Source organism: Penicillium arizonense, assembly GCF_001773325.1.
Source record: "Penicillium arizonense strain CBS 141311 chromosome Unknown PENARI_contig023, whole genome shotgun sequence".
Lineage (NCBI taxonomy): Eukaryota > Fungi > Ascomycota > Eurotiomycetes > Eurotiales > Aspergillaceae > Penicillium > Penicillium arizonense.
In genome coordinates, this window is record NW_019173300.1 from 363,884 (window position 1) to 388,990 (window position 25,107).

Here is a 25,107-nt window from a genome sequence, read left to right on the forward strand (position 1 = left end):
CATGAGTTGGAGTTGGATATCCCCTTTGTTTGGATGATTTCTTTTTGGGCTGACGGAGTTTTACGATTCTCTTTTGTTATTTTTGTTATCCCCTTTGTTTCTACGAAGCGATGAGCCACGAGCATGGGACTTGTATGAGTCTTCCTTGCGATCCCGTTGTACCGGGCCCCCTGATCATCATTCTTACAGCATTTAATTGGCGTGTGGCGGAAGTCAGCACTGAATTGGTTACGCTTCCCCTTTCCTGTCTGTTTACTTTAGGGTCTCCTCGGAGTCCCCTTGTACATATGCAGTTACAACGTACTGACCTTGCCCTGCTAGGGGGTTTACTATCTTATTTTTCTACTGTATTACCCATTCCTGGTAAATGTTGCCAATGAGGATATTCTTTCTCATTGAAGTAGAGTAATGAGCAGCACCCAATGTCACAATCCCAGACTTCGGGCAGGAGGTCGGTCTTAGGCCCCCAATGCGAGTGAGGTATTTGACTCCCGGCTCTTTGTACACCGACATGCGCATCCGTCCTGCCGGTCCTAAGACAGTCACTTGACTGGCCTTAGCCCTGCCGTAGTGGCTGCCATTGTACACCCACACGCCGTGAGGGCTTAAATGTACAGTGACACAGCAGATGTTTTAACACCGTTGGACAGACCACTTTTTAGATCGCTTTTTAGATCGCTTTTTAGACCGCCTATCGCCAACCGAAGAGCAAGTTTATATCATCTTTCTAAATATTTTTGCTTCAGTGAGTGCTTTTTATAGAGGACAAGATTCAACCTAATCCACAACAGTTAAGTGTTCTATCAGGAAAGCACGTGACAGCAGTGTCGTGCTGGAGCTTTGGTTGTTTCTTGATGACCCCTCAGAAAAGTACTGTACGGGTCTGTAACAAGCGCCAACCATACTGACCACAACACCACAAGCGAAGCCATCGCAATCTTGTTAGAAAGCTTCCAAGCTACTGTGTCGAACGGGCACTATGAGTTGCTCCTGCTGCCAGCCTGCTACGCTCCCTCAACCAAATGAACCCCTGTCTGACGCAACAATGCAAATTGATGTGGGAAGTCAAACCCCCTCGCAAGTGAACGATGTAGTCAGTACAGTACGTGGCAACCTCGAGGCCGTTGATGCCAGCAGCTTGGATATTACTGTAGAAGACGGGTGTGATAAGGACGGCGCGCCACTGGACACGAGTTGTCAAGATGATTGCTGCGGCAGTGTCTCGGCCAACACCAAAATTGAGGAAGCCCGAAACGACAATAACTATCCTCTGCCCTCCATCCAATGCCCGGCAAATGCCTGCCGTGACAATGATTCCTCTAGATCTTCCAAACAAAAGACCGGTCCAGGAAGTTGCTGCGATGATCAGCCTTCAGAGACCTTTTGCAACACGGATGTCTCACCCCCTGGTGACTTGGCCGGGGAAGATTCCGAAGAAGGTCCTGTCATTGAAGCTAGCGAGGGAAAGAACAATACTTATATGCGCGCGCATCTCCCCAAACGCTGCTCGAGCACCCTTCCATCAAGCAACTCTGCTCCTACCGATTCGAAAGCACCAGATTGTTGTAGTGGCATGCCTGCCCCCTGCTGCGACGAGACTTGTCTGGATCGCTTGGCTCTTCGCGAGTGTGATACAGGGACGGACACCCCGCGGGTTGAAGCCACCCAACAAGGTATGTTGACTGGAGCTAGCGTATCCTACAAGGGGCTTTATTAACTTGAACTTCAATGCAGCTGGGACATTGAAATCGGAACCGGAGAAAGGTGAAGCGCCCCAGCGCAGAGCCTGCGATCATCATCGACGTGCTGTTCGCGAACAGTATGCCACTACACTAGCAACTCTAGGATGTATCTGCCGTGCTCTTATTGCTCTAGGCAAAGAGACATGCTGCCTTCCTCGAGGAATGCCTGGGCAGATGAGGGAACGAAGCTCCAGAGAATCGCTGAAAAAGGCACGCTCGCGTATCTCAGTTGACTCCTGTTGCGCAAACGGCATATCTACATCTAGAGACGTTGAAGCAAGCCCAAAGCGACGCAATGTGTGTGGCTCTGAGAAAGGTTTTGTGGAGAGCTGCTCTGGTAAGTCTTGCTGCAAACCTAAGAGCGCTTCTTCTGGGGATAATATCCCTGTTCTTTGCACCTCTGAAAGCCCATTTCGTGCCAGCACCAAATCCTCGAAGCTAGATAACAGAGCCTGCACCGGGATTGAGAGCAAAAACAGTGACTATATTACTATGGCCCCTGACCTAGAGAGACAGAACACGGGCATCGAGCATGTCGTTCTCTCGGTTTCTGGCATGACTTGCACTGGTTGCGAGACGAAACTCAACAGAACTTTAGCGACAGTGTCAGGCGTCCGGAATTTAAAGACGAGCCTCATCTTGTCCCGAGCTGAATTCGACGTGGATCTCAATATGGCGAGTGTCAAACATGTGATGAAACATCTAGAGCGTACTACAGAGTTTCACTTTGATGTGATCACCAGCAGCGGATCGAGCTTGGATATTATCACGTCTGAGGATCTGTCAACGTTTGTCAATCGGCCATGGCCAGAAGGAGTGATAGACGTATCTCCCGTCAACAAGGACGAAATTCGCGTTTCATTTGATCCAGAGGTTGTTGGGGCACGCGACCTCATAGAGAAACATTGGGCAGGGGTTGCGAGGCTAGCGCCTACCCGCGACGATTCAGCACTCGGGGCTGGGAGAAAGCATGTCCGACATGTCGGATACATCACACTTTTTTCTGTGATTCTTACCATTCCGGTCTTGGTCTTGGCGTGGGCTCCGATTCCCGAGCGAGAGATACCCTACAGCTCTACATCATTGGCTCTAGCAACGCTGGTTCAAGTGATGGTCGCAGGCCCATTCTACCCAAAGGCGCTGAAGGCTCTTATCTTTTCAAAGGTCATTGAGATGGATCTCCTTATTGTTCTGAGCACCAGTGCAGCTTATATCTTTTCCCTTATCTCGTTTGGCTACCTCGTTGCTGGTAACTCGTTGTCAACTGGCCAGTTTTTCGAGACCAGCACACTTTTGGTCACCTTAATCATGGTTGGGCGTTATGTTGCCGCACTTGCCCGTCAGAAAGCAGTCGAGTCGATCTCTATTCGATCACTTCAGAGCCAAAATGCTGTCCTGGTGGACGGTTTCAACTCGTTCGAGGGTAGGGAAATCGACGTCAGGCTTTTGCAATACGGCGACATTTTTATGGTGGCCCCCGATACGAGGATTCCGACCGATGGTACCGTTGTGTCTGGCTCATCTGAAGCGAACGAGTCAATGCTCACTGGGGAGTCTCGTCCTGTCGAGAAGGGCCCTCAATCCCGCGTTATTGCTGGGACAATCAATGGCTCGGGAACTTTACTTGTCCGGGTCACTCGACTGCCCGGCGACAACACCATCACCGCCATCGCTGCAATGGTGGATGAAGCTAAGCTATCCAAACCCAAGATGCAAGAACTGGCTGATAAAGTGGCTTCTTACTTTGTCCCTGTCATTGTGGCCCTGGCCATTGCTACGTTTGTCGTCTGGATTGCAGTTGGTGTGGCAGCCCAAGGTAAGACCGGATCAGAAGCAGCCGTTCAGGCGATCACCTACGCTATTACCGTGCTTATTGTCTCCTGCCCCTGTGCTATTGGCCTCGCCGTTCCCATGGTGGTTGTATTTGCTAGCGGTATTGCGGCAGAGAAAGGGGTGGTCTTTAAGTCCGCGGATGCCATCGAAGTAGCCTATAAGACGTCTCACGTGGTTTTTGACAAAACAGGAACTCTGACCCAGGGTAAGCTAGGCGTAGTCGTTGAACACTGTCTTATGAACGGTGAATCACGACTGCCCTTCCTCCTAGGCCTCATCAGCAACAACAAGCACCCGGTCTCCCTTGCAGTTGCTGACCACCTAAGGCGCAAAGGAGTTGTTGCAACGGCTTTCCCAGGAGCCAAAAGTCTGACCGGCCGAGGCATGGAGGGTGAGATGGCTGGGCAGACGATGCGGGGAGGAAATTCTCGCTGGCTAAATGTTCAAAACCACCCACTGGTACAGCCAGTGCTTCTCCAGGGCTATACTGCGTTCTGTTTTACCATCGACGGCGTACTGTGGGCGGTTTTTGGCCTCGAGGACTCTCTTAGGGATGACGCTTCTCAGGTCGTCACCACTCTACTAGGACGGAATGTGTCAGTCCATGTGGTATCGGGTGATGATGTCGAGCCCGTTCAAAAAGTGGCAGCAATCCTGGGGATTCCAGACAGGAATGTCCAAGCCCACAGCTCTCCATCTGACAAGCAGTCCTATATTAAGAAACTTTTGGGAGATCCATCGAATGTTAAGGAGCCCGTTGTCATATTTTGCGGAGATGGAACCAACGATGCCGTCGCGCTAGCGCAGGCTACTGTTGGCATTCACATGAATGCAGGCAGCGACATTGCGCAGGCTGCTGCCGATGTGGTGTTAATGAGGCCAGCTCTATCCGGGATTATTACTGTGATGGATACGAGCAAAGTGTCTGTACGGCGCATCAAATTTAACTTCGGTTGGAGCTTCGTTTACAACACATTTGCCGTGCTTCTTGCTGCCGGGGCATTCGTGAAAGCTAGGATTCCCCCTGAATTCGCTGGGCTGGGTGAACTTATCAGCGTGTTGCCTGTCATTATCGCCGCAGCCCTTCTGCGATGGACCAAGATCTAGTTTGGGCTACATACACTTCACGTCAGATGTAACTCTGGGACGTGCTGGTTCAGTGGCTTGGTAGTCTTACATATGGAGAGCTGGGGCATCCAACATGCTTCCACCGAACAATTTACCCATTTATTTGTTTTCAACAAACGTTCCCATCCCCCTTCCGATGAGTTTCAGAATAGATATCTGATTTCACCAAGTTGTTGGTGAATACACACCGATTACTGTTCTACTGGCTCCAAATTACCTATTCATTGCAGCTTTGCAGCCTTCGTCATGTAATAGGTAGATCGAGATGAAGGCTACACAAAAGAAGAAAGGGAGTGGGCGTGCATCAAGCTAGATCGCCAGATCTCGCCCGCCCCCCTAGGTCCCTCCCTTGAACATTTCATAAGGGAATACCATAAGTTACAATGACTGGATTGACATTGAAGCCTAATTGCATTTAATACCGCGATAAGGCTAAGCAGGGACTGGTTTGGAAATTGACCCCATACAGATTAGTATGCTTCTTGTCGGTGCGATAAAATTCACGCGTCTAGGATTTTTGGCACTAAATTCATTAATACTATCAGTATCCAACATACAGCGAGGAGACAACCGCCGAGAATTATTTCTCCTGCAAGTTGGTTATAGCAACCCTCTCGATGGAGTGAGGATTTGCCCTACATTGCTGATATGATTGACTGGTATGGATCTCAATCAATTTGATTCATGTTATCAAGCTCAAACTTCCAGGATTAAAACATTACACGGCAATCTCTTTGGGCCATCTTCCAAAAGTAAATTGCGAGTTACACATGTTGGTCAACTCCCAACTCTCAGCACCCAGAATTGCCGGCGTATTCTCATCCTCTTCATCTCCTGCCGCGCCAGCTACAAACATGGCAGCCATGAAGTGGTCATCGGTAGCGTGTGCATCTCGGTATCGGGGATGCTTCATGAGCCTTGTCATAGCACGCCGTAACTGCACACCGGACGTCTTGGTGATGACATCCTCGACCGCCTGGCGAAACTCCATGGCCCAATCCTCTGGTGGTGTCTCCATCGCAAAGTTATCCCGGAAGCGCATCATAGGCGCCCATCGATTCCGGTATAGATTGTGCACCGCTCCTCCTGTCCCGATGATAAGGTAGTTTTCTCGTCGTAGCTGGCGCAGGGTCGAGCCGATCTTCATGTGGAAATGAGGGTCGTAGCGGGCGTTGGCTGAGACCAGAGTCGTCGGTGGACATCCCCCCGGGAACATGCGGATGAGAATGAGATATACGTCGTGGATCCAGTCAAAAGTGTCATTGCCGCTCACGTTGAATCCCTCCTGGGCCAGCATTTGGATGCAGCGGTTTGTGGTTTCGAGATCGGGGTTGAGCTTGTAGTTTTGATACTTGTCGGGATGCACATAGGCCACTGGGCTCTTGTTTGGGTTGGGATTTGTTGACAGCTCAATCTTGTCCCCCATGCAGTCCCAATGAGCCCCCTGGTATGTGTTAGCTGTGTTATCTGTGTCGGGTGTATGTGGTATATGAGGTACCATAATGACGACGCCCTTGATATTACGCTCCAGGGCTTCATCTCCACACTTCTTCCAGTAGTCTGCACTCTCCGACTCTTCTCCCAACATCATGGTCGAGCCATGGGAGAAGAAATGAACGGGTGTGAGGCCTATATTGTTAGCAAGCATCACATAAGAAGAATGCAGACATACCCATTGTGAGTACGTATATAGTCAACTTGACTGAAAATAACAGGGGATAAAGCAGTACAAATACTCTTCCTCTCTATGTAACTCCATACTCCCTCGGGTATGATCCCCCACATCCCGAACGTACATTTGCCACAAATCAGACAAACTTAGACCAATTTCGACCATTTTAGATCCAACTAATTCAGCCACTTCTTTCTGCTCAAGCCCCTTTGGGGTAAATGAGGGGTAAATAGCTATTTCCAGGGCAAATATCCTTCAGACTCCGGGGAACAACGGTGTACATGGAGTATGAAATATGGGGAATGCACGGTGGAGTAGGCGGATGAGCGCGGGACTGGCCGCTGAATGAACTGATTTCATTTCTCTTATGTCTAAATTCTAGTTTCTCGTATTAAACCAGCAATATTGAAATATTCTCCAGTTGGCATACTTTGGCGTCTGAGAAATTCGGTGGCGTCGATCAACTGCCGCTTCCCCCGGATTTCCTCCTCTCTCTCCCTCCTTCACTCCTTCACTCTTCTCTTCACTTCTCTCGCTCCGCCATTCCATTCTTCTTTCTTCTTTCTCTACAAATGCAGTCTGATCATGTTCGCTGACTCACCCCCAAAGTCAGAGCGTCTTGACAATGCTAATTCTCCACTCAAGAAGGAGAACGGCTACTTTCAATGTGGTTTCTGTAAACGTCACTATAATCGAGCTGACCATTTGATCCGCCATGTTCGCTCGCACACACGAGAAAAGCCATACGTTTGCGATATTTGCGACAAAGGCTTCGCTAGGCCGTTAGCATAACCCCCGTAGGAGTTCTGTTCCATGGCTGATGTGTTCCCAGAGATCTGTTAAAACGCCATGTGGCAGGCCATTCCAATGACCGGGACCGTAAGCGGAAACGAAGCTCGTCAGTCACCAAACAGAGCAGAGTGTCTCAGGCATGCAAATCTTGTGCTTCTTCAAAATTAAAATGCGACGATGACAAGCCCTGCCGGAGATGTCGCGAGCGCAACCTGCCCTGTGACTGGCAGGACGTATCGCAAGATTCATCACCCGAGCCTACACACCAGCGCAATACCTTCGATGCGCCTGCGCAAAGTACTGCGCATATGGACTTGAATACTTCGCCTGCGGTGGCATTCTCGCCAATGCCAACGCCTCTAGAGGATTTCTCAGCGACCAATATGTTGATGACTCCGAGGCCTCCTCTGTCAAACAACATCCTTTCTCCAGAAATACCCTCAGTGGGAGATCAGATTCCCCTTGAAACTGGAGGTAAGAATGAGCCTCACGCATTTTGTTACCGCTGACTGACTGTTGCATAGTGTCGCCCAACGACCATGAGAGTGGCATCTTTAGTGTCGACGGCACATTCTTCCCAAACTTCATCCCCGACTCCCTCATTCCTTCTCTTGCCCGATATAATGACCCAGATCCATCGCAAGTGGCACCTGACTATGTCCATTTTGGCGCCTGGGATGACCTCCACTTTGACTTCACTCTTACCGACGGCGACTTCGGTCTGATCGACTTTTATAACTCCCGGAGCTTTCTACCAAACTTCCACACCAAAAATCATGAGATTTATGATACCGACAGTGGCATCGGAATCGGTGCAGAGGCCTACCACCGCTCATCACTCTCCGCATGGAAACCCGCACCTGAGGATCATGCCATTAACGACCATGAAAACCTATCTGTCCCGCAAGTGATCAACAGTCCAGAAACCAACATTTCGTCTGAATGGCCAACTCTATGTGAGCGGTTGACATCCAGTAGCCGCGACCTAATTTTGAGCTTGGTCTTGGAGGTCAGCCGAGATGCCAGCCTGAGTCGTATCATGAAGTCATTTCCAAGTACAGAATTACTGGATGGCTTGATCCAGCAATATTTTGAGCTACAACAACATACAGTTCAAACATTCATTCACATGCCAACTTTCCAAACCAACAGCGAAGATCCTGGTGTCCTTGCTGGTCTGGCTGCTGCTGCTGCCGTTCGTTCACCCGTTCCTACTATCAGAAAACTTGGATATGCGCTAAACGAAATTGTGCGACTGCATCTTCCGAGAAAGGTAAGACTATTTCCATCGATGCACGTAAGAATGATGTTGACATGCTCTCAGTACGAAAGAGATAATACATTTATCCGTGATCTGCGGACTTCACAAACCTATGCCTTGACTATCGACATTGGTATCTGGAGTGGGAACCATCGAAAGACTGAAATTGCTGAAAGCTTTTCACAACCGCTCATTACAATGCTTCGTCGAGCTTTACGATTTCGTCGCTCGGTTTACGCTAACATAGTACCCCTTGCGGAGGATAAAGGGCCTGCCCTCGAGGCCAAGTGGCGCGAATGGGTTGAACAAGAATCCTTCAAAAGGTATCTTGAATACACATCCATTCCTCGTCGCACACTAACTTTGTCGGTTTAGGCTTGTTTACCATATCTTCATACATGACTCCCAGACAGCCATGGCTCTAAACGTCAATCCGGTTATATCATATGCAGATATGGAGCTTCCTTTGGCGGCGTCGCGTCATTTATGGGAGGCCAAGTCTGCCACCGAGTGGAAAGACCGCTTTGGTACAATGGCTCCCGGGCGCTTGCCATCCCTGGCCGACCTTCTCCGCGACATGTCACAAATCACAGTGTTCCAAGATCGTGTCGACGCCCAATTCGCAGCATCGGTTTTGATTCACGGTCTAGCCGCGCTGATCAACGAATATCACAGGCTAAAGTTTATTTCTACCAACAACTCCAAACATTGGCATGCTCTCGTGACAAACTCTCGTCAACAAGAGCTTGATCAGGCCCTCCAGCATTTCCGGATGGTCTGCTCTGAACTGCGTGTGCAATGTCGACCTGAGATCATGCTTGTGTGTGAAGTTGTCTCAATGCTCTTGCACATGTCCCTTGAGGAACTTCAACTCTTTGCCGGCAAGGAAGATAAACAAGAAGCTCGGCGGGTCTACCATTCCGCCTTGGAGTGGATTGCTAGTTCTGATTCACGAAGAGCGGTATGGCACGCCGGTCAGGTCATCCGCGCTGCAAGAAGTATGCCACCAGGTTCCTTGACAGGGTTCTTGGCTATTGGAGTCTACTACGCCGGTCTTGCATTTTGGTCTTATAGTGTGGTCTCCAAGGCGAACACGGCTCGACTCACTGGAAGCCCTAACTCTCCGATACCAAACACTGGCCCTACGGTCTTTCTTGATGGCGACGATTTACCAGATGTCTCCAAGTTTGTAACCATGGACTGTGGCTCTCCCGCCTTGCAGGGCCCGGGCGGAGCAGCCTATTTGGTTGATCCGGGGACTACAATGGATGTTGTACAAACAACACTTCGAGCCGAAACTTCCGAGAGGACACCACCCTTGGTCCAGATGCTGGCTCAATTGATAGGGGACTTGGGGCACTGCGTGCGTACAGATGGTTAAAGACTCGGACCTTGACTTGTATTACCGATATTTCATTGATACCCCATTTTATGAATCCAAACAGCCATATCCGTCTTTGGAGTGGTATATGATATAAATATCGACCAAGATATAGTACTGTAGACTCACAAGTAGACTAGGTTATTCTAGATAAATGTACGCACAGATACCTCGGGTGAGCGTCCACATTCCGACGAGCTTTCCCCACACTTCACCCGACTTTGCGGGGAGATCGGACTCGGCGCCGAGGCCGAAGTATCAAGCTTCTCGGTGCATAAGTAGAGCTTCAAAACTTGATAGTAAATTACCATTCGAAAAGGTGATCAAATTCTGATACCGTGTGATTATTGACGCAAAAATGGTTCTCAAGTTGAAACAGCAAAACTGTTCAGGCGCAGGCCCAGCTCCGGCAGTAGATACACCTACTATCGTCAGAGGTGTCATTGATGAGATTCGCGCAAAGGGCGATGATGCTGTGAGGGCATACTCGGAGAAATTCGACAAGTGGAGTCCTACCAGCTTCAAGCTCTCGCAAGAAGAGATCCAGCATATTATCTCGACGGTTCCTCAGCAGGTTCTTGATGATATCAAGCAGGTCCAGGATAATGTGCGCGCCTTTGCGCTTGCGCAAAAGGCATCTATTCAGGAATTTGAAATGGAGATTCGTCCCGGTGTGCATTTGGGACAGAAGAATATTCCGATCAACTCGGTTGGAGCGTGAGTTTTTGTTTTTCGTTGGGTGATTTTCATCTACTGATGCTTGGATAGATATATCCCCGGTGGTCGGTATCCTCTTCTCGCATCGAGCCATATGACGATCCTTACGACAAAGTGTGCTGGTGTCCCTCATGTCACGGCCTGCACTCCTCCAATTGCTGGGAAGATCCCTGCCAACACGGTTGCTGCGATGCACTACGCTGGCGCGGACGATATCTACATTCTGGGTGGTGTTCAGGCTGTTGCAGCTATGGCCATTGGTACGGAAACAATGAAGAAAGTCAATTTCATTGCCGGTCCAGGAAATTCCTTTGTCGCTGAAGCCAAGCGACAACTGTTTGGAGAGGAGATTGGCATTGATCTGCCTGCGGGACCGACTGAGATTCTCATCGTGGCCGATGAACATGCCGATCCCTTCACTGTCGCCACCGATCTCTTGTCCCAGGCTGAGCATGGATATGACACACCTGCTATTTTGATCACCACTTGCAAGACTCAGGGGGAGAAGACCATTGCGGAGGTTGAGCGACTTTTGAAGATCTTGCCCACTGCCGATGTTGCTGGGGTTTCATGGGATCGCCTGGGAGAGGTGATCGTGGTAGATAGCTTGGACGAGGCTTACAAGCTCGCTGATGAATATGCCTCTGAGCATGTTCAGATCCTGACGCAAAACCCCCGGGAAGCTTTGGAGAAGATGTCCAACTACGGAGCGCTTTTCTTGGGCGAGAAGACTTGCGTATCCTATGGCGACAAATGCATCGGAACCAACCACGTTCTGCCAACCCGAGGCGCTGCACGATATACAGGAGGTCTTTGGGTTGGTAAGTTCTTGAAAACAGTCACTTATCAAGAAGTTACTTCACCACAAGAAAGTGGAGAGCTTGGTCGGCTCTGTGGGAGAGCAGCACGAGCTGAGAACTTTGAAGGCCATGCCCGCTCGGGGGATGCCAGGGCTCATCGGTATCTGAATGACAAGTTTGAGTGGATTGAATAAGAATATGAGAGGAAGCAGACTCTTAGATCAATGCCAGTTGTTTTGCGATAGACTCCCAGTTTCACCTATAATTTCTCGACTAACTTATAGTTAGTCAACTACATGTACAGACGCGCTCGAAATCAGTTTCACCTCTATACTCTCTTCAATTCTTTGTCGACCTCTATTTTGCATGGCGCCATTCCTTTTGCGGTTAGCTTACCCCTGATCCACCCTCTTGGCAGTATCTCAATATAGTAATAAATAATGGCACAAAAATAGCTATCGTATCATGGTTGTATGGGCCATGCGCTGTCTAGAACCACTCGCTTGCAAACAAGCCAACGGTGATGAATTCCAATCCTAGGACCCCTATCCCTCGGACCAGGATTCGCAATACGCCCCGACTCCAGGATATTACGAACACACGCCACCCTCAAAATATGGTTTTATCCCTTCACCGAACCGTTGCCCCTAGGACGATCCCGAGCTCTTAGTCGCTTCCCAACCGGGACCCCTTAAGCTGCTTCATCTCTCCGAGTGGGGAGCAAACAGGCCAGACGACGAGCTTTCCGCAAGCTTTATTCGGTATACTATCGAGTGGAAAGTCAAAGTGAATAACCGGTCCATATCAGAGGATACGGAATAGGACTTAGCGCTGACCCCAAGTGCTTACTAGCCCTTGGTCCTTAGGGACAAGCTGTATAAGGTAATCGAGGAGAAAGTTGCGCGCAAACGAAGGGTTAGGTCGGACGACATATCTATTGTTGTCTCGATCAACGATCGTAAGCAAAGGGACCTAAAAAAGCGGTTTAATGGCCTCAGTATTGACTAGTCCACTGTGGAAAAACAATTGCTTATTTGGGGGAAGTTTCATGCCAGCGGTAAAGAGTTACGGCTAAAAATCACCTTTAACTATATAGAGGACGACATCTCCCCTAGAAGCTCAATAGGCAGAAACGACAAAAGAGGAAGGTTATCTATCACCAAAAGGATGCTTAACGAGCGGGATGAACAACTTGACGCCGAACAGCATACAACCGGGGAACAGTCGATCTAGCGGGCAGTCTACAATTTGATGCGCTGTCCTTCGCTATCTTGTCATCTTGGTCCGCACTGCTGGCAGGACCCACATAGGAGAAAACACTATTAGCTAAGGACGCACCATTTGAAACGCCTGATCGCTTATATTGAAGGTGGTGGCATTCTGGAATGTCAAAAAAATGTTCCTGACGCTGTTCGTGAGGAGCTCTTCTTAGAAGAGTAGCAGAAATTGGAGAGTCTCCAAACTAAGGGTAGCAAAATGCTTGCTATAGGAAACTGTCTACCTATTAATATCAACTTTATGGGAGGGCAGTATCACCTTCAATCACCGGCGACTAACTTAATTGCAACATTGGCTACTTCTCCACCGCAAAATGGACAGATAGTTGATCCGCTCATAATTAACGGGCCCCGAGATTTGGCTATGAGAGAATATAGCGCATGGCAAAAAACAAATATTGTCGACGACAATTTGAAGGCTCAATTTCGACAGGCATGCGATGTAACGCTGGCCAACGGTCTAGATCTTGAACAGATCCATAAGGACCATAACGCGGGATTTTTTTATTGAAAAAGGAGTTGCGGTAGGGATTGCACGCCGCTTCGTAAGCGACATTAGTAGATGGATGAGGCACGTAAGAAGCTGACTACGCAGGCTCGCAGTCAGTGGCTGGCGAGGCGTGATTAGACTTAGAATTGCTTTTTTTATTTGTTTTTTATCAGATGGACTCCCTGCAATGCAATACTAGGCAGAATAAATGCGTATATATATATTGTCTAGTCAAATTCGATACCACTGAAATGTTTGTATAGAAGTAGTCTTGATTCATCAATAGCGAGCCTTAATGAAACTCTTCAACAACAACGCCAGCGTGCCGGAAAGATGATCACATATGGCCTCTAGCATCGGAGGGGTGATACTTCGTCGTCGTCCGACAAGTGTTGGAGGGGCTCTGACATTTCCGAATCGGTGGATGTTGTTGCGGATGTTGATGATGGACCGCTCACTACATTCAGCTGCTTCGGCCATTTGGGATGTATTCAGGGAATTGCTAAGTATCATGTCACGGATCATCTCGAGCTTCGATGGAGGGAGCCTTGGCGCCATTTTGCGGAGGGACGATAGAAGGTGTTGTGGGTGGAAACCCCATAAGACATTGACTGATGCGCATTGTTGGGCACCATGTGGAAATTCTTTTCTCCATGCTCACCCTTGCTCACCCTTCTGCTCAGTAAGCGGATGAAATGATTTTTAGTTGAAGTTCTGCGGGTTGCTGGGGTATTGGGAAATGCACGTGACCTGGGGTCTCGTAGTTCCCCAGAGCATGGTTGTTTCTAGAAGAACGATTGAAAACTGCGGGCCCTCAATTATTGCTAGCTAGGGGCAGAGTGACAGTACCTTAGAAGTCATGGATGCTACATCGTGCGCTTAGTCTCTCCTAGGTGGTTGGCTACTGGTTGCCCTAGCGTTTTGATGTATTGATCTGCTCAATTGGATCACGCAGGTAGTCACGATTTGGGATTATACAGTCTCACAACCTTCTTTTTATTTAAGATGATTCTGGGCATCAGTATATAGTCTATTCAAAATGAGACGTGTATAGGAAAGGCACAGCGATCTGACGCAATATAAACAATGATCACAGGCCAGAGATGGGACCCTGATCTGCAAGCACGAGAAATATAACACCTGACGAACAGGCGATTGCCAAATTAGATCCAGACATAGCAAACAAAAATGGATCAGCTGGTCGATATTCGGCAGGCAACCAAAGGAGGTTGACTCCATTATAAGTTATCCAGGAATAGTCATCATTCAAGCCATACCCGTATTGTTCTGAGGTCGAAAACTTCGGAGCGAGCGTAGCGGCAGCAGTGTAGCCTATATCAAATGTACCAGTTGAAGTGTGTAGATGATTGAAATTGACTTTATCAAATTGAACGAAATCGGGGGAGTTGACATGGATGGTTGATAGGCAGTGGCCGGTGGCCGAATCCCAGATCCTGACTGTGTTATCATAAGACCCTGATGCGAGTCGGCTTCCATCCTGAGACCAGGCAACCGAGTCAACCGTACTGCTATGTCCCTCGAGGATTAACACGCACTGGCCAGTGGCTGGATCCCAGATCCTAACCGTGTTGTCACGTGACGCCGACGCGACTCGGTTTCCATCCTGAGACCAGGCAACCGAAACAACCTCCTCGCCATGCCCCTCGAGGGTTGACACGCACTGGCCAGTGGCTAGATTCCAGATCCTAACCGTGTTGTCATAAGACCCTGACGCGAGTCGGTTGCCATCTTGCGACCAGGCAGTCGAGGGGACCCAATTGCTATGCCCCTCGAGGGTTGACACGCACTGGCCAGTGGCTGGATCCCAGATCCTAACCGTGTTATCATATGACCCTGATGCGAGTCGGCTTCCGTCTTGCGACCAGGCGATAGAGGGGACCCCGTCGCTGAGACCGTCGAGGATTGACGCACATTGGCCAGTGGCTAGATCCCAGATCCTAACCGTGTTGTCATATGACCCTGATGCGAGTCGGCTTCCATCTTGCGACCAAGCAATCGAGGGGATGCAATCGCTATGCCCCTTAAGGGTTAACACGCACTGTCTAGTGGCCGGATCCCAGATCCTAACCGTGTTATCATAAGACCCTGACGCGAGTCGGCTTCCATCTTGCGACCAGGCAATCGAGGGGACGCAATCGCTATGCCCCTCGAGGGTTGACACGCACTGGCCGGTGGCCGGATCCCAGATCCTAACCGTGTTATCATAAGACCCTGATGCGAGTCGGCTTCCATCCTGAGACCAGGCAACCGATACCACCGACTCGCTATGCCCATCAAGGGTTAGCGCGCACGGGCTGGTGACTGTATCCCAGATCCTGACCGTGTTATCAGAGGACCCTGATGCGAGTCGGCTTCCATCTTGCGACCAGGCAATCGCTTCGACCGGACCGCCATGTCCCTCGAGGATCAACAAGCATTGACCAGTGGCCGGGTCCCAGATCCTGACCGTATTATCAGTGGACGCTGAGGCTAGTCGGCTTCCATCTTGCGACCAGGCAATCGATCCGACCGGACCGCCATGCCCCTCGAGGATCAACGCGCATTGACCAGTGGCCGGATCCCAGATCCTAACCGTATGATCACGTGACGCCGACGCGACTCGGTTGCCATCCTGAGACCAGGCAACCGAGACAACCGTATCGCTATGCCCCTCGAGGATTGACTCGCACTGGCAAGTATCCGTATCCCAGATCCTAACGGTCTTATCAAATGACGTTGATGCTAGTCGGCTTCCATCTTGCGACCAGGCAATCGAGACGACTGGACCACTATGCCCATTGAGGGTTATCGTGAACTGGCCAGTGGCCGTATCCCAGATCCTAGCGGTGTAATCAGAGGACACTGATGCGAGTCGGTTGCCATCTTGCGACCAGGCGATCGAAGGGACCCAACCGCTACGCCCGTCTAGGGTTGACACGCATTGGCCAGTAGTCGGATCCCAGATCCTGACCGTGTTATCACGTGATGCCGACGCGAGTCGGTTACCATCTTGCGACCAGGCAGTCGAGACGACCGGACCGCTATGCCCCTCGAGGGTTAATGCGCACTGGCCGGTGGCCGGATCCCAGATCCTGACCGTGTTATTACGTGACGCCGATGCGAGTTGACTTCCATCTTGCGACCAGGCAATCGAGACAACCGACTCGTTATGTCCCTCGAGATTGGACGCGCAATGGCCAGTGACCGTATCCCAGATCCTAATAGTCCTATCAAATGAAGCTGATGCGAGTCGGCTTTCATCTTGCAACCAAGCAATCGACATGACCCAATCGTTATGCCCCTCTAGGGTCGACGTGCACTGGCCAGTGGCTGCATCCCAGATCCTGACGGTGTTGGCTGATGCTGATGCGAGTCGGCTTCCATCCTGAGACCAGACAACTGAGACAACTGTATCGCTATGTCCCTTGAGGGTTGACGCATACTGGCCAGTGCCCAGATCCCAGATCTTAACTGTCTTATCAAATGACGTTGAGGCGATTCGGCTTCCATCTTGCGACCAGGCAATCGAGATGACTGGACCGCTATGTCCCTTGAGAGCTAATATAAACTGGCCAAGGGCCGCATCCCAGATCCTGACCGTGTTATCACGTGACGCAGATGCGAGTCGGCTTCCATCTTGCGACCAGGCAACCGATTCAACCGTACTGCTATGCCCCTCGAGGATTGACACGCACTGGCCAGTGGCCGGATCCCATAGCCTGACCGTATTATCACGTGACGCAGATGCGAGTCGGTTTCTATCCTGAGACCAGGCAATCGAGGAGACCCAATTGCTATGCCCCTCAAGGGTTAACGCGCACTGGCCAGTGGCTGGATCCCAGATCCTAACCGTGTTGTCATAAGACCCTGATGCGAGTCGGCTTCCATCCTGAGACCAGGCAACCGAGTCAACCGTACCGCTATGCCCCTCGAGGATTGACACGCACTGGCCAGTAGCCGGATCCCAGAGCCTGACCGTATTATCACGTGACGCAGATGCGAGTCGGTTTCCATCCTGAGACCAGGCAACCGAGACAACCGTATCGCTATGCCCCTCGAGGATTGACTCGCACTGGCCAGTGGCCGGATCCCAGAGCCTAGCCGTGTTATCATGAGACCCTGACGCGAGTCGGTTGCCATCTTGCGACCAGGCAGTCGAGACGACCGGACCGCTATGTCCCTCCAGGGTTTGAAGACATGAACTCCAATCTTTGTCCACGGATGGCTCGTTCAATACCCAATCCGGTCTCTCCTCTTGATAGCATATTCTTGTCAGACTCAACATAGGGCTAAATATCAGGGTCGAACTGTATACTTGAAGGGGGCTACGTTCAATTGCTGGCCTGTGGTATCGAATAAATCGTGAGGCGTCAAGAACTCGATGTAAAAGGGCTGGTGGTTCTCTTTTTCCCTATTGCAGGGGCTCTTAGGTCAGAATCGGAGATATTTCCACTATATTAGAATTTACTCACTTGAAGTAAGCTTTCTAGCTTTAACATAGCTGCTATGCCTTGTGATAGGCTTCCTAGAATGCTCAGTGCTTCAAGCCAGTGAAGGTATTTCTTTTGCAGAAAGCCATCCACACGCCCTCTGGCATCAACGCCGTCATCATTTTTTGCCTGGCATCCGCTATGGTGCAGATGGTCAACCCAATAGACACATGCATATTGTGCAGCTGCTAATGGATTCGGACTAGGTGGTATGACTTTTTCAATCGGGAAACCAGGCTTCTTCAGCTGAAAGATATCGTGCCGAAGTGTCTTAAACATGGCTTGTAGACAGCGAGAGAAAAGTGTGCGGTGTTCAGCTTCTATACCTCTAGAGGGAAACCCGTTTGGCGTCTCTTTGAGTAGAAATTCTTTTGCAGACTGATGGACGAAAATGATAGTGTCTTCGCGCACAGTCAGAAACGAGCCACAAACCGCGATAACCTCTGATAGGGCTTCAGGGTCGTCAGAGAGGTCATTAGGTAGGTCAACAAGAGAGGCTAGTTCGCCAAACGCGATTGGCCGATACACTATAGACATGACAGCCAGTATTCGTTTGCAGGCCTCGGCATCTTCCGAGTTGCGAACCTGATCGATCATCCGACTGTACAACGCATCCAGTCCAGAGGGAAACACCTCCAGCTTCTTAAGAGCGTGCCTCCGCGATGTTCTATCAAGATCTTGACAGACCAACGCTACCCAAAGGAAAGTGTCTTGCGAATTAGATGACAAGTAACGGTAGATCGTATCACGAGTTCCATCGCTATACTTCTTAGTTTTCGCTAGGTAGTGAACCTTGTGTTGAATAAATTTGTTCACAGCTTCAGACACAGACCCCTCATTTAGCTCTAATGAGATCGAAGCGGTCTGGGTGATGTCAAGACGCTCTTCAATATCAGGCCGGTTGCGGCTCGAGACAACCCACTTTACCTTGGGGCAAGCAGACGATATCTGCGTGATCAAGTTGAGAAAGGAAGGCAGGCCCGTTGTGCATTCGTCCAGCGCGTCGATAACCAAATAGGTGCTTTGTAGGGCCGGGTCTTTCAGAATATCCGTGAAGATCCTCGAGAGGGCATTCCATGCGTTTATGTCCTCGAACAATGCTTTCCCCGCTTTATCATACTGTCTCTGTACATAGGAGAGAAGAGATACCTGCTTCTCGACAAGCGAATATATCAAGCCACGGAGAACAGCCGTGGCATTATTTATTCGTACGTCCGTAGCTTGGCAAAAAAAGAACGAGATATTCGCAGTGTCCCCAAATAATCGTGTTAATTCATCGATGATACCACACAGCAGCATTGTCTTTCCTTTGCCCGGATCACCTCTGATCCAGAGGAGACAGTTGCTCTGGTCGTCTTGCCATTGTTGAAACTCCTTGTTGTCTAGAATCCAGCAGTATGAGTCTTTCAGCAGCCCTCCGTTGGTGTTCTGAATACGGTCTTTGTCATGGTGAGGATCGGTCGTCCGCAGATCCCGTAGGCAGGCCTGATTCAATGATGTTTCCGATTGTACTTAGGTAGTCACACCAATTAGTCACATTCCTTTATAGATACTCCTACTCACGGAACTGATTGGTGATATGACCAAGGTTTTGCCCAACTTGGAACCCAGAGTTTGAACCGTCATATGACGTCGTGTATGCCATTATTGTAGCTTTATGATTTTGAGAAGAGGCAGTAGCGAGCTTACGGCTGAGTCGTCAAAGTACCCCGCTGTCAGGTGACCTATCAAGCGACAAGGGAGGGAAGACTCGTCGTTCTGGCATCCCGCTCCTTGTTCTGTCGAAGACGCATTATATATAATTTTCTTCATTGTGGTATTTGCGTAATTTCAGTCAATAATAATTCATCCACCTTGCGCAAGAAGGAATGCTGTCAATATTGAAGTAGTGACTCGTGAGGCATCGAGATATAAGGTATCAGTCGTATGAACATTTCCAATATATTACATCGTAGCTGATCATGTGATTTGGGGTTACAATACGATTCGGAATTTTGAAATTGGTTAAACCAAACAGAGACTAGTGTGTTTCAGGATTAAGTTCGGGAAAGAATCAAAGAGAGTAAAATGGTGAAACTGATTTCGAGCGCGTCTGTAACATACTTCGTACAGTAAGTTAGTCAACTCGGACAACTTGCCGATCCCACAGGGTTACCATTATCAAATCCTAATCGGACTTTTCCCCGGTGACAGGGTGCTGCATCCAATAAAAGTGCGATGTAGGGCGTGTAGGGCGTGGTGTGGGTCAGGGCCGGCAGTGGAGCTTCTTCCACAAAGAAGCCGAAATCTTCATAGGTTGAAGGAACTTACAATATCACCAGCCTGAGACGTCAATTGGTCCTCTATTTCAATGTGGGCTATGGATCCATTCGCGACACAGCTTCTCCAGCCGGAGAACCTGTGACAAAAATTTATCGTCCGGCGTCAATGTTGCTTAAAGCCTGGCCTGAGTCCTGTCTTTCTTTGAATAGGCAGAGAAAGTAGAGAATTTTCTGCCAAAGATGGGATTGGCATCGTCTAATGATTTTCCAGATCCTCTCACTCTCTCGCCGGTGAGTATTATTCCTGCGTCCGGGTCTAATTTCTTCGTAGGTCGCTCGAGCAACACCTTCTAATTCACATGTTTAAACAGATCCGAAAAGTACACATCGTCCTCGCTGGAATCCTATTCATCTTCAATAGTGCCTTTGGATCATCACTTCCCTCAGGCGCCCACGATGCAATTGCAGACTCATTCCACCTCGCCCACGACGATACAAAGCTCGTCCTTCTGAACTCACTATACCTTGTGGGGTTCGCCATCGGTCCACTTATATTTGGGCCTCTGAGCGAGCATGTCGGCCGTAGGCCCGTCCTAATCGGCACATTCAGCGGATATATCATCTTCACCATGGCCTGCGCGTTATCGCCAAACTTTCCTGCCTTGCTCGTTTTTCGCCTTCTATGTGGCTTGAATGCTGCTTCGCCAAATGCCGTACTTGGGGGGTTATATGCTGATATCTTGGATAATCCCCAAACTCGCGGTATCGCTATGGCGCTTTTCATGGTGGTCACAGGGTTTGGTCCTCAGCTAGCACCCCTTGTATCTGGGTTTGTTTCCACGGTATCGTGGCGCTGGACATTTTGGGTGGGATTGGCTGCCGCTGGTGTAGGATATCCGTTTATCCTTTTCATTCCAGAGACCTATGTGCCCGTTTTGAAAAAGCGACATGCGCGACGATTGGCCAAGGCTGGAAAACAGGAACAGAATGGTTGCAACACTATTGAGTCCCAGGGCCCGGGCCATCGAGGAGATGGGATTTTATCCATCTTCATGAGACCATTTGTGATGATTGCAAAGGAGCCGGTCCTTCTCTTTGCTTCGCTTTTCATGGGCTTCACATATGCAATGTTTTATCTGTATTTCCAAGCTTATCCGATCATTTTCCAAAGTAAGACTCCAATTTCTGGAAAGAATATTGGATTAGACCAATCACTGAACTTCTTGGCAGATCTATATGGGTTATCACCGGGCGTAGCAGGGCTCGCATTCTTACCAAGTATGTCAACCCAATCGCGTTTTGTTGTGGAGACTAACATTCTGGTCACAGTCAGTGTGGGGGCTTTGGTCGCATTCTCACTCTTCTTGCTATATGGTTCATACCATTCTAAGGCTGTGAAAGAGAACAAGGCCTGGGCCATGCTTGAAGAGTATCGCCGTTTGCCGCTTGCCGCATTGGGGGCACCTTTGTAAGTCGAATATCTTCTCTTCCATTCCATTAGGAGGCTAACACACCTTAGACTACCAATCGCTCTCTTTTGGTTGGGATGGTCTTCCAAATTGTCCATCCACCCCGTTGTCCCCATGATGTCCGGTCTCTTCTTTGGCATAGGGTACATCCTGATCTTTATGGCCATGATCAACTATCTCACTGATGCCTACAAGCAGTATTCTGCATCAGCGCAGGCTGCTGCAAGTACACTGCGTTCTTGCTTGGCAGTTTGTCTACCGCTGGCCACGAATCCGATGTACGGCGAACTGGGGATCAACTGGGCGAGCTCGCTCTTGGCCTTTATCGCCATTCTGCTTGCTGTGATTCCTTTCGTGTTTATCAAGTATGGCCAATGGATCCGAAGCCGCAGCCCATTCTCTCAGCGGGTGATGAAGGGAGAGTTGACGGAAAGACCAGCAGAGACAGTGGTCTGAGGAGTATAGTACAAAGAACATATAAATTACGAATACTGTACTACACGCGACCATACGGGATACTTCCGCTCTGATTGGTCGGAGCTGTCGGATTTAAGATTTAGGCTCAGCTAGCGCTGTCAGCAGCTTGCAGTAGCGCTGCCACATCCAGGCAACGGTGGTAAATCAGTTAACATTTGGCATTGGCATTGCGTTGGCATTCATATATAGCGGAATATTAACTTCTCGCCTCGACGCGCGCGCCAAGTATTTGTCGCATTCATCAGTTCAGGACACCCGCGAACAATCCATTGCCACTTCTTCAAAAACGGCTCAGTCACCTCCCAGTTCCGAATATCCCAAGGCTCCCCCCATACCAACAGTCCAGAATCCATCGTCGACTCGCCCCAAAATCCCATAATGTCATGACAAAGCTGCTCATCATCCCATTCATCGCCCGCTTCGATCAGATTGTCGCGCATCTTGGGTAGAGGGAAGAAATCCAGCCAGGGGTGATGAGGCACCGATTTTTGGATTCGAGTGGGGCGGAGGGTTAGTGGGATGTGGCTATGATCGTCTGGCGTAGATTCTCTTTGTGGCAAGGCTTGGTTGAATGGAGATACAGCGTCATAGTCCATCCAGTACGGTGACCAACCGATCAATTGTAGATTCTGTGCGAATGCTCGGAAGACGTTGACTTTGGTCAGGGTCATCAGGTGGTCGGCGGTGGGATCACCGCGTGCGTAGCTTTCAATTGCTGATTTGGCAAATCGTTCCAGTAGATCTTGCAGAACTCCGGGGGTGCAGCAGGATTTCACCTTGGAGCTTTCTGAAGTGGCGGAGTCCTGCGACTGGGGCGATGTCGACTTGGTCGATTTGACCAGACTCTTAGGGTGAATGTCTTTGTTTTGGAGCCGCTTGCGCTTCCCTGTATCCAGGTTAGTGCCTGTTAGATTCACTAGATTGACTGGGGTAATGCAGCTTACGGTAGGCCCTCTGGTTGATGCGGTTCTGCCGTCGCCGACGCTCAACCGGGTCGGTCAGCCCTGACCAGTTGTCTTCCACTTCATCTGAGGAGATTGGATCGGCAATTTGGGCAGAGGAGTCAGTCATGTTAGCGGGGAGGGTGTCAGCAAGTTGAAAACGACAGAAGTGGCTTTATGAAAGATGCGCAGGTGGAGTAAGGTTTTTAAATTACGACGGAGTTAAGAGATAGGGTTTGGTATGGTCACAAACAGTACGATACCCCTTGCATCATCTATGTATTCACCCGAAGATATCCCGATCATCGAAACTCAGCATATGCAAAATCAGCAGGGGTCAGGCATCGCTGTCGCTCGCCAAAGGCATAAAGACCCAGCATCATGCCTGTAAAGTTGGCGCCGACCGGTGGTGCTTTCGTTGCAGCACTATTCGCGACTGAGCCAATCCAATGGAAACTAGTTTCGGTGTCCTCTCGATAACCGAATCGATATTCGGTGCCACATTCGATTGTGAGAATGATGCCTGTTGCTGCACCAAGGCCACACTCCACTGTTTCCCCTTCTGACGGGCGGAACAGGATACAACGGCCCTTTTCGCTCTTGCGAATGCCGAGACTGCTGTAGGTAAAGTAGTTCATCCAGAGCACAGTTCCTGCTTCCGTGGCATCTGCGGTGGGGTGGAAGGAAAGACGTGTCTCCCATGTGCAGTGTCGATGGGTTTGCTTGCGGAGGAACATTGTTGGGCAGGCTGGCACCGACAGGTTATAGGGACCGCCGTAGAGCCGGAGATGTCTCGGCCGCTCAGTGAGCGAGTAATCCGTGATAAACGGCGTGTCTACTGATGATCAGCCAGATTCAAGTGTTGGCTCGTTTAAGTATTTACTCTTTCTATACCATCCCAACTGCATTTCCTGAGCAGTGAATTCATCTCTCCAAGAGACTGGAGTTTCGAGTTGATAGAGACCTGGCCCGTGAGATTGAAGCGTAATCTTTTGTCCTCCGTTGATGACAGGCCAGTCTTGCTCCCAGTTCAAAGGTACCAAAAAGGTCTCTCGGCCTATCTTGATCAGTATCATGGCTGATAATATCTGGGAGCACTTACCCAGCACTGATTCCTCCCATTGGTCGTCTCGTCGTAGAGGACGAACCCCGAGCATAACAGCCCACCATTGCCCTTTGGTATCCTCAACCAAATCTGCATGTCCTGTGTTCTGGACTTCGTCCTCGACACCATTGCGCCAGAGTGGGTTGTTTGGCCCGAGTTCCCACGGCCCCAGTGGCCCAACCTCGCTGCGGCTTACCCATTCCGAATGTCCACTTTCAGTGCCTCCCTCGGCCGTAAACAGATACCAATAGCGTCCGCGCTTGAAAATATGTGATCCTTCGGCAACCCCAGAAGATGATTCGCGGATCAATTTCGGCTCGGACGTGGAATGGCCGGTGTTCAGATCAATGATACATATGTGAATTGCGAAATCTTTCAATTTTGCACCAGGCGTTGGTTGGAGTTTTCGGTAGGTAGTCGATAGATATACGATTCCATCATCGTCCCAAAATAGCTACTCCTTGTCATTCAGTGTTCGTAATGCCCTTGTTCGCAACTCACATCTTGGTCAAAACCAACTTGATCAAAGTAAATAGGATCCGACCATGTTTTTTCATTCCAAATATCGGTTGTCTTGACATAAAACCCTTGTGGCCAAACTCGGTCATCTTGTTGTGGGCGATAGCGCTGAAAGCTCGCTGCAATGATATAGTAGACACCGCGATGATACCGAATTGTAGTTGCCCATACGCCACCTCCAGGCTCCGGTGTATGAATTTGAAGCTGGCTGCGCCTTGTTAAGGCATGACCAATTAACTTCCATTCGATCAAATCCCGACTATGGTAAATAGGAGCTCCCGGGAAATATTCAAAGGTGGAAGTGACCAGGAAAAAGTCTTCATCCACACGGATGATTGACGGGTCGGGGTTAAACCCTGGGATGATTGGATTTGTATAACTCATTGCAGTCAAGATGGTTGATGGCGCTGACCTGCTTTATATAGAACTGAGGTTGACCTGATTGGTGGAGAAACAACATCCCAAACAGCCAAAAGGTGGGTTGGCTCGTATTGCGGGGTTAGCAGGGACGATTGACCGATGTTAATCTTTCATGTACATGTAGTTTCGAATCAGTAAAGTTATGTTGAATATAGTTAAGAAAAACAAGTTAGTGTTCTACGATGACATCGAGCTCGAACCCAATCGATGTATGTGGTCAAGCGACGTAATAAGGTTTCAAGCGAGCTTCGAGCGAGCTTCAAGCAACGAGAAGTCCAAGCCATGAAAGATCAAGATCTCAAATATCCGGAGAGATACGAAACAAGAAAAAG

General features: G+C 49.6%; 8 protein-coding genes across 8 annotated transcripts; 4 read left to right on the forward strand and 4 right to left on the reverse strand.

Moving 5' to 3' along the window:
- Positions 1-979: 979 nt before the first annotated feature.
- On the forward strand, positions 980-4,682 carry PENARI_c023G10066 (cation-transporting P-type ATPase PCA1; the record flags this gene model as incomplete). The annotated part of the gene is made up of 2 exons (XM_022635603.1): positions 980-1,673; positions 1,735-4,682. The coding sequence occupies 2 exons, from the start codon at positions 980-982 to the stop codon at positions 4,680-4,682; spliced, it is 3,642 nt and encodes a 1,213-aa protein (XP_022484664.1).
- Positions 4,683-5,399: 717 nt separating this feature from the next.
- On the reverse strand, positions 5,400-6,379 carry PENARI_c023G01758 (DODA-type extradiol aromatic ring-opening family dioxygenase; the record flags this gene model as incomplete). The annotated part of the gene is made up of 4 exons (XM_022635494.1): positions 5,400-5,404; positions 5,472-6,147; positions 6,202-6,332; positions 6,376-6,379. The coding sequence occupies 4 exons, from the start codon at positions 6,377-6,379 to the stop codon at positions 5,400-5,402; spliced, it is 816 nt and encodes a 271-aa protein (XP_022484599.1).
- Positions 6,380-7,224: 845 nt separating this feature from the next.
- Positions 7,225-10,091, forward strand: PENARI_c023G09136 (putative C6 and C2H2 transcription factor RegA-like; the record flags this gene model as incomplete). Its single annotated transcript, XM_022635596.1, has 6 exons — positions 7,225-7,254; positions 7,398-7,641; positions 7,692-8,440; positions 8,492-8,751; positions 8,804-9,791; positions 9,960-10,091. 6 exons carry the CDS (start codon positions 7,225-7,227, stop codon positions 10,089-10,091), a joined length of 2,403 nt encoding a protein of 800 aa, XP_022484541.1.
- A 76-nt stretch (positions 10,092-10,167) lies between these two features.
- On the forward strand, positions 10,168-11,520 carry PENARI_c023G02164 (histidinol dehydrogenase family protein; the record flags this gene model as incomplete). The annotated part of the gene is made up of 2 exons (XM_022635501.1): positions 10,168-10,526; positions 10,578-11,520. The coding sequence occupies 2 exons, from the start codon at positions 10,168-10,170 to the stop codon at positions 11,518-11,520; spliced, it is 1,302 nt and encodes a 433-aa protein (XP_022484557.1).
- A 2,663-nt stretch (positions 11,521-14,183) lies between these two features.
- PENARI_c023G04209 (NACHT and WD40 repeat domain-containing protein) lies at positions 14,184-19,228 on the reverse strand (the record flags this gene model as incomplete). Its single annotated transcript, XM_022635530.1, has 3 exons — positions 14,184-17,504; positions 17,566-19,094; positions 19,147-19,228. The coding sequence occupies 3 exons, from the start codon at positions 19,226-19,228 to the stop codon at positions 14,184-14,186; spliced, it is 4,932 nt and encodes a 1,643-aa protein (XP_022484620.1).
- Positions 19,229-20,084: 856 nt separating this feature from the next.
- PENARI_c023G08123 (uncharacterized protein) lies at positions 20,085-21,769 on the forward strand (the record flags this gene model as incomplete). The annotated part of the gene is made up of 4 exons (XM_022635576.1): positions 20,085-20,135; positions 20,216-21,122; positions 21,174-21,312; positions 21,364-21,769. The coding sequence occupies 4 exons, from the start codon at positions 20,085-20,087 to the stop codon at positions 21,767-21,769; spliced, it is 1,503 nt and encodes a 500-aa protein (XP_022484569.1).
- A 200-nt stretch (positions 21,770-21,969) lies between these two features.
- PENARI_c023G03904 (DUF3425 domain-containing protein) lies at positions 21,970-22,861 on the reverse strand (the record flags this gene model as incomplete). The annotated part of the gene is made up of 2 exons (XM_022635524.1): positions 21,970-22,676; positions 22,735-22,861. The coding sequence occupies 2 exons, from the start codon at positions 22,859-22,861 to the stop codon at positions 21,970-21,972; spliced, it is 834 nt and encodes a 277-aa protein (XP_022484603.1).
- Positions 22,862-23,033: 172 nt separating this feature from the next.
- PENARI_c023G11828 (glycoside hydrolase family 43 protein) lies at positions 23,034-24,739 on the reverse strand (the record flags this gene model as incomplete). The annotated part of the gene is made up of 4 exons (XM_022635622.1): positions 23,034-23,566; positions 23,615-23,788; positions 23,834-24,290; positions 24,338-24,739. 4 exons carry the CDS (start codon positions 24,737-24,739, stop codon positions 23,034-23,036), a joined length of 1,566 nt encoding a protein of 521 aa, XP_022484602.1.
- Between the last annotated feature and the right edge of the window lie 368 nt (positions 24,740-25,107).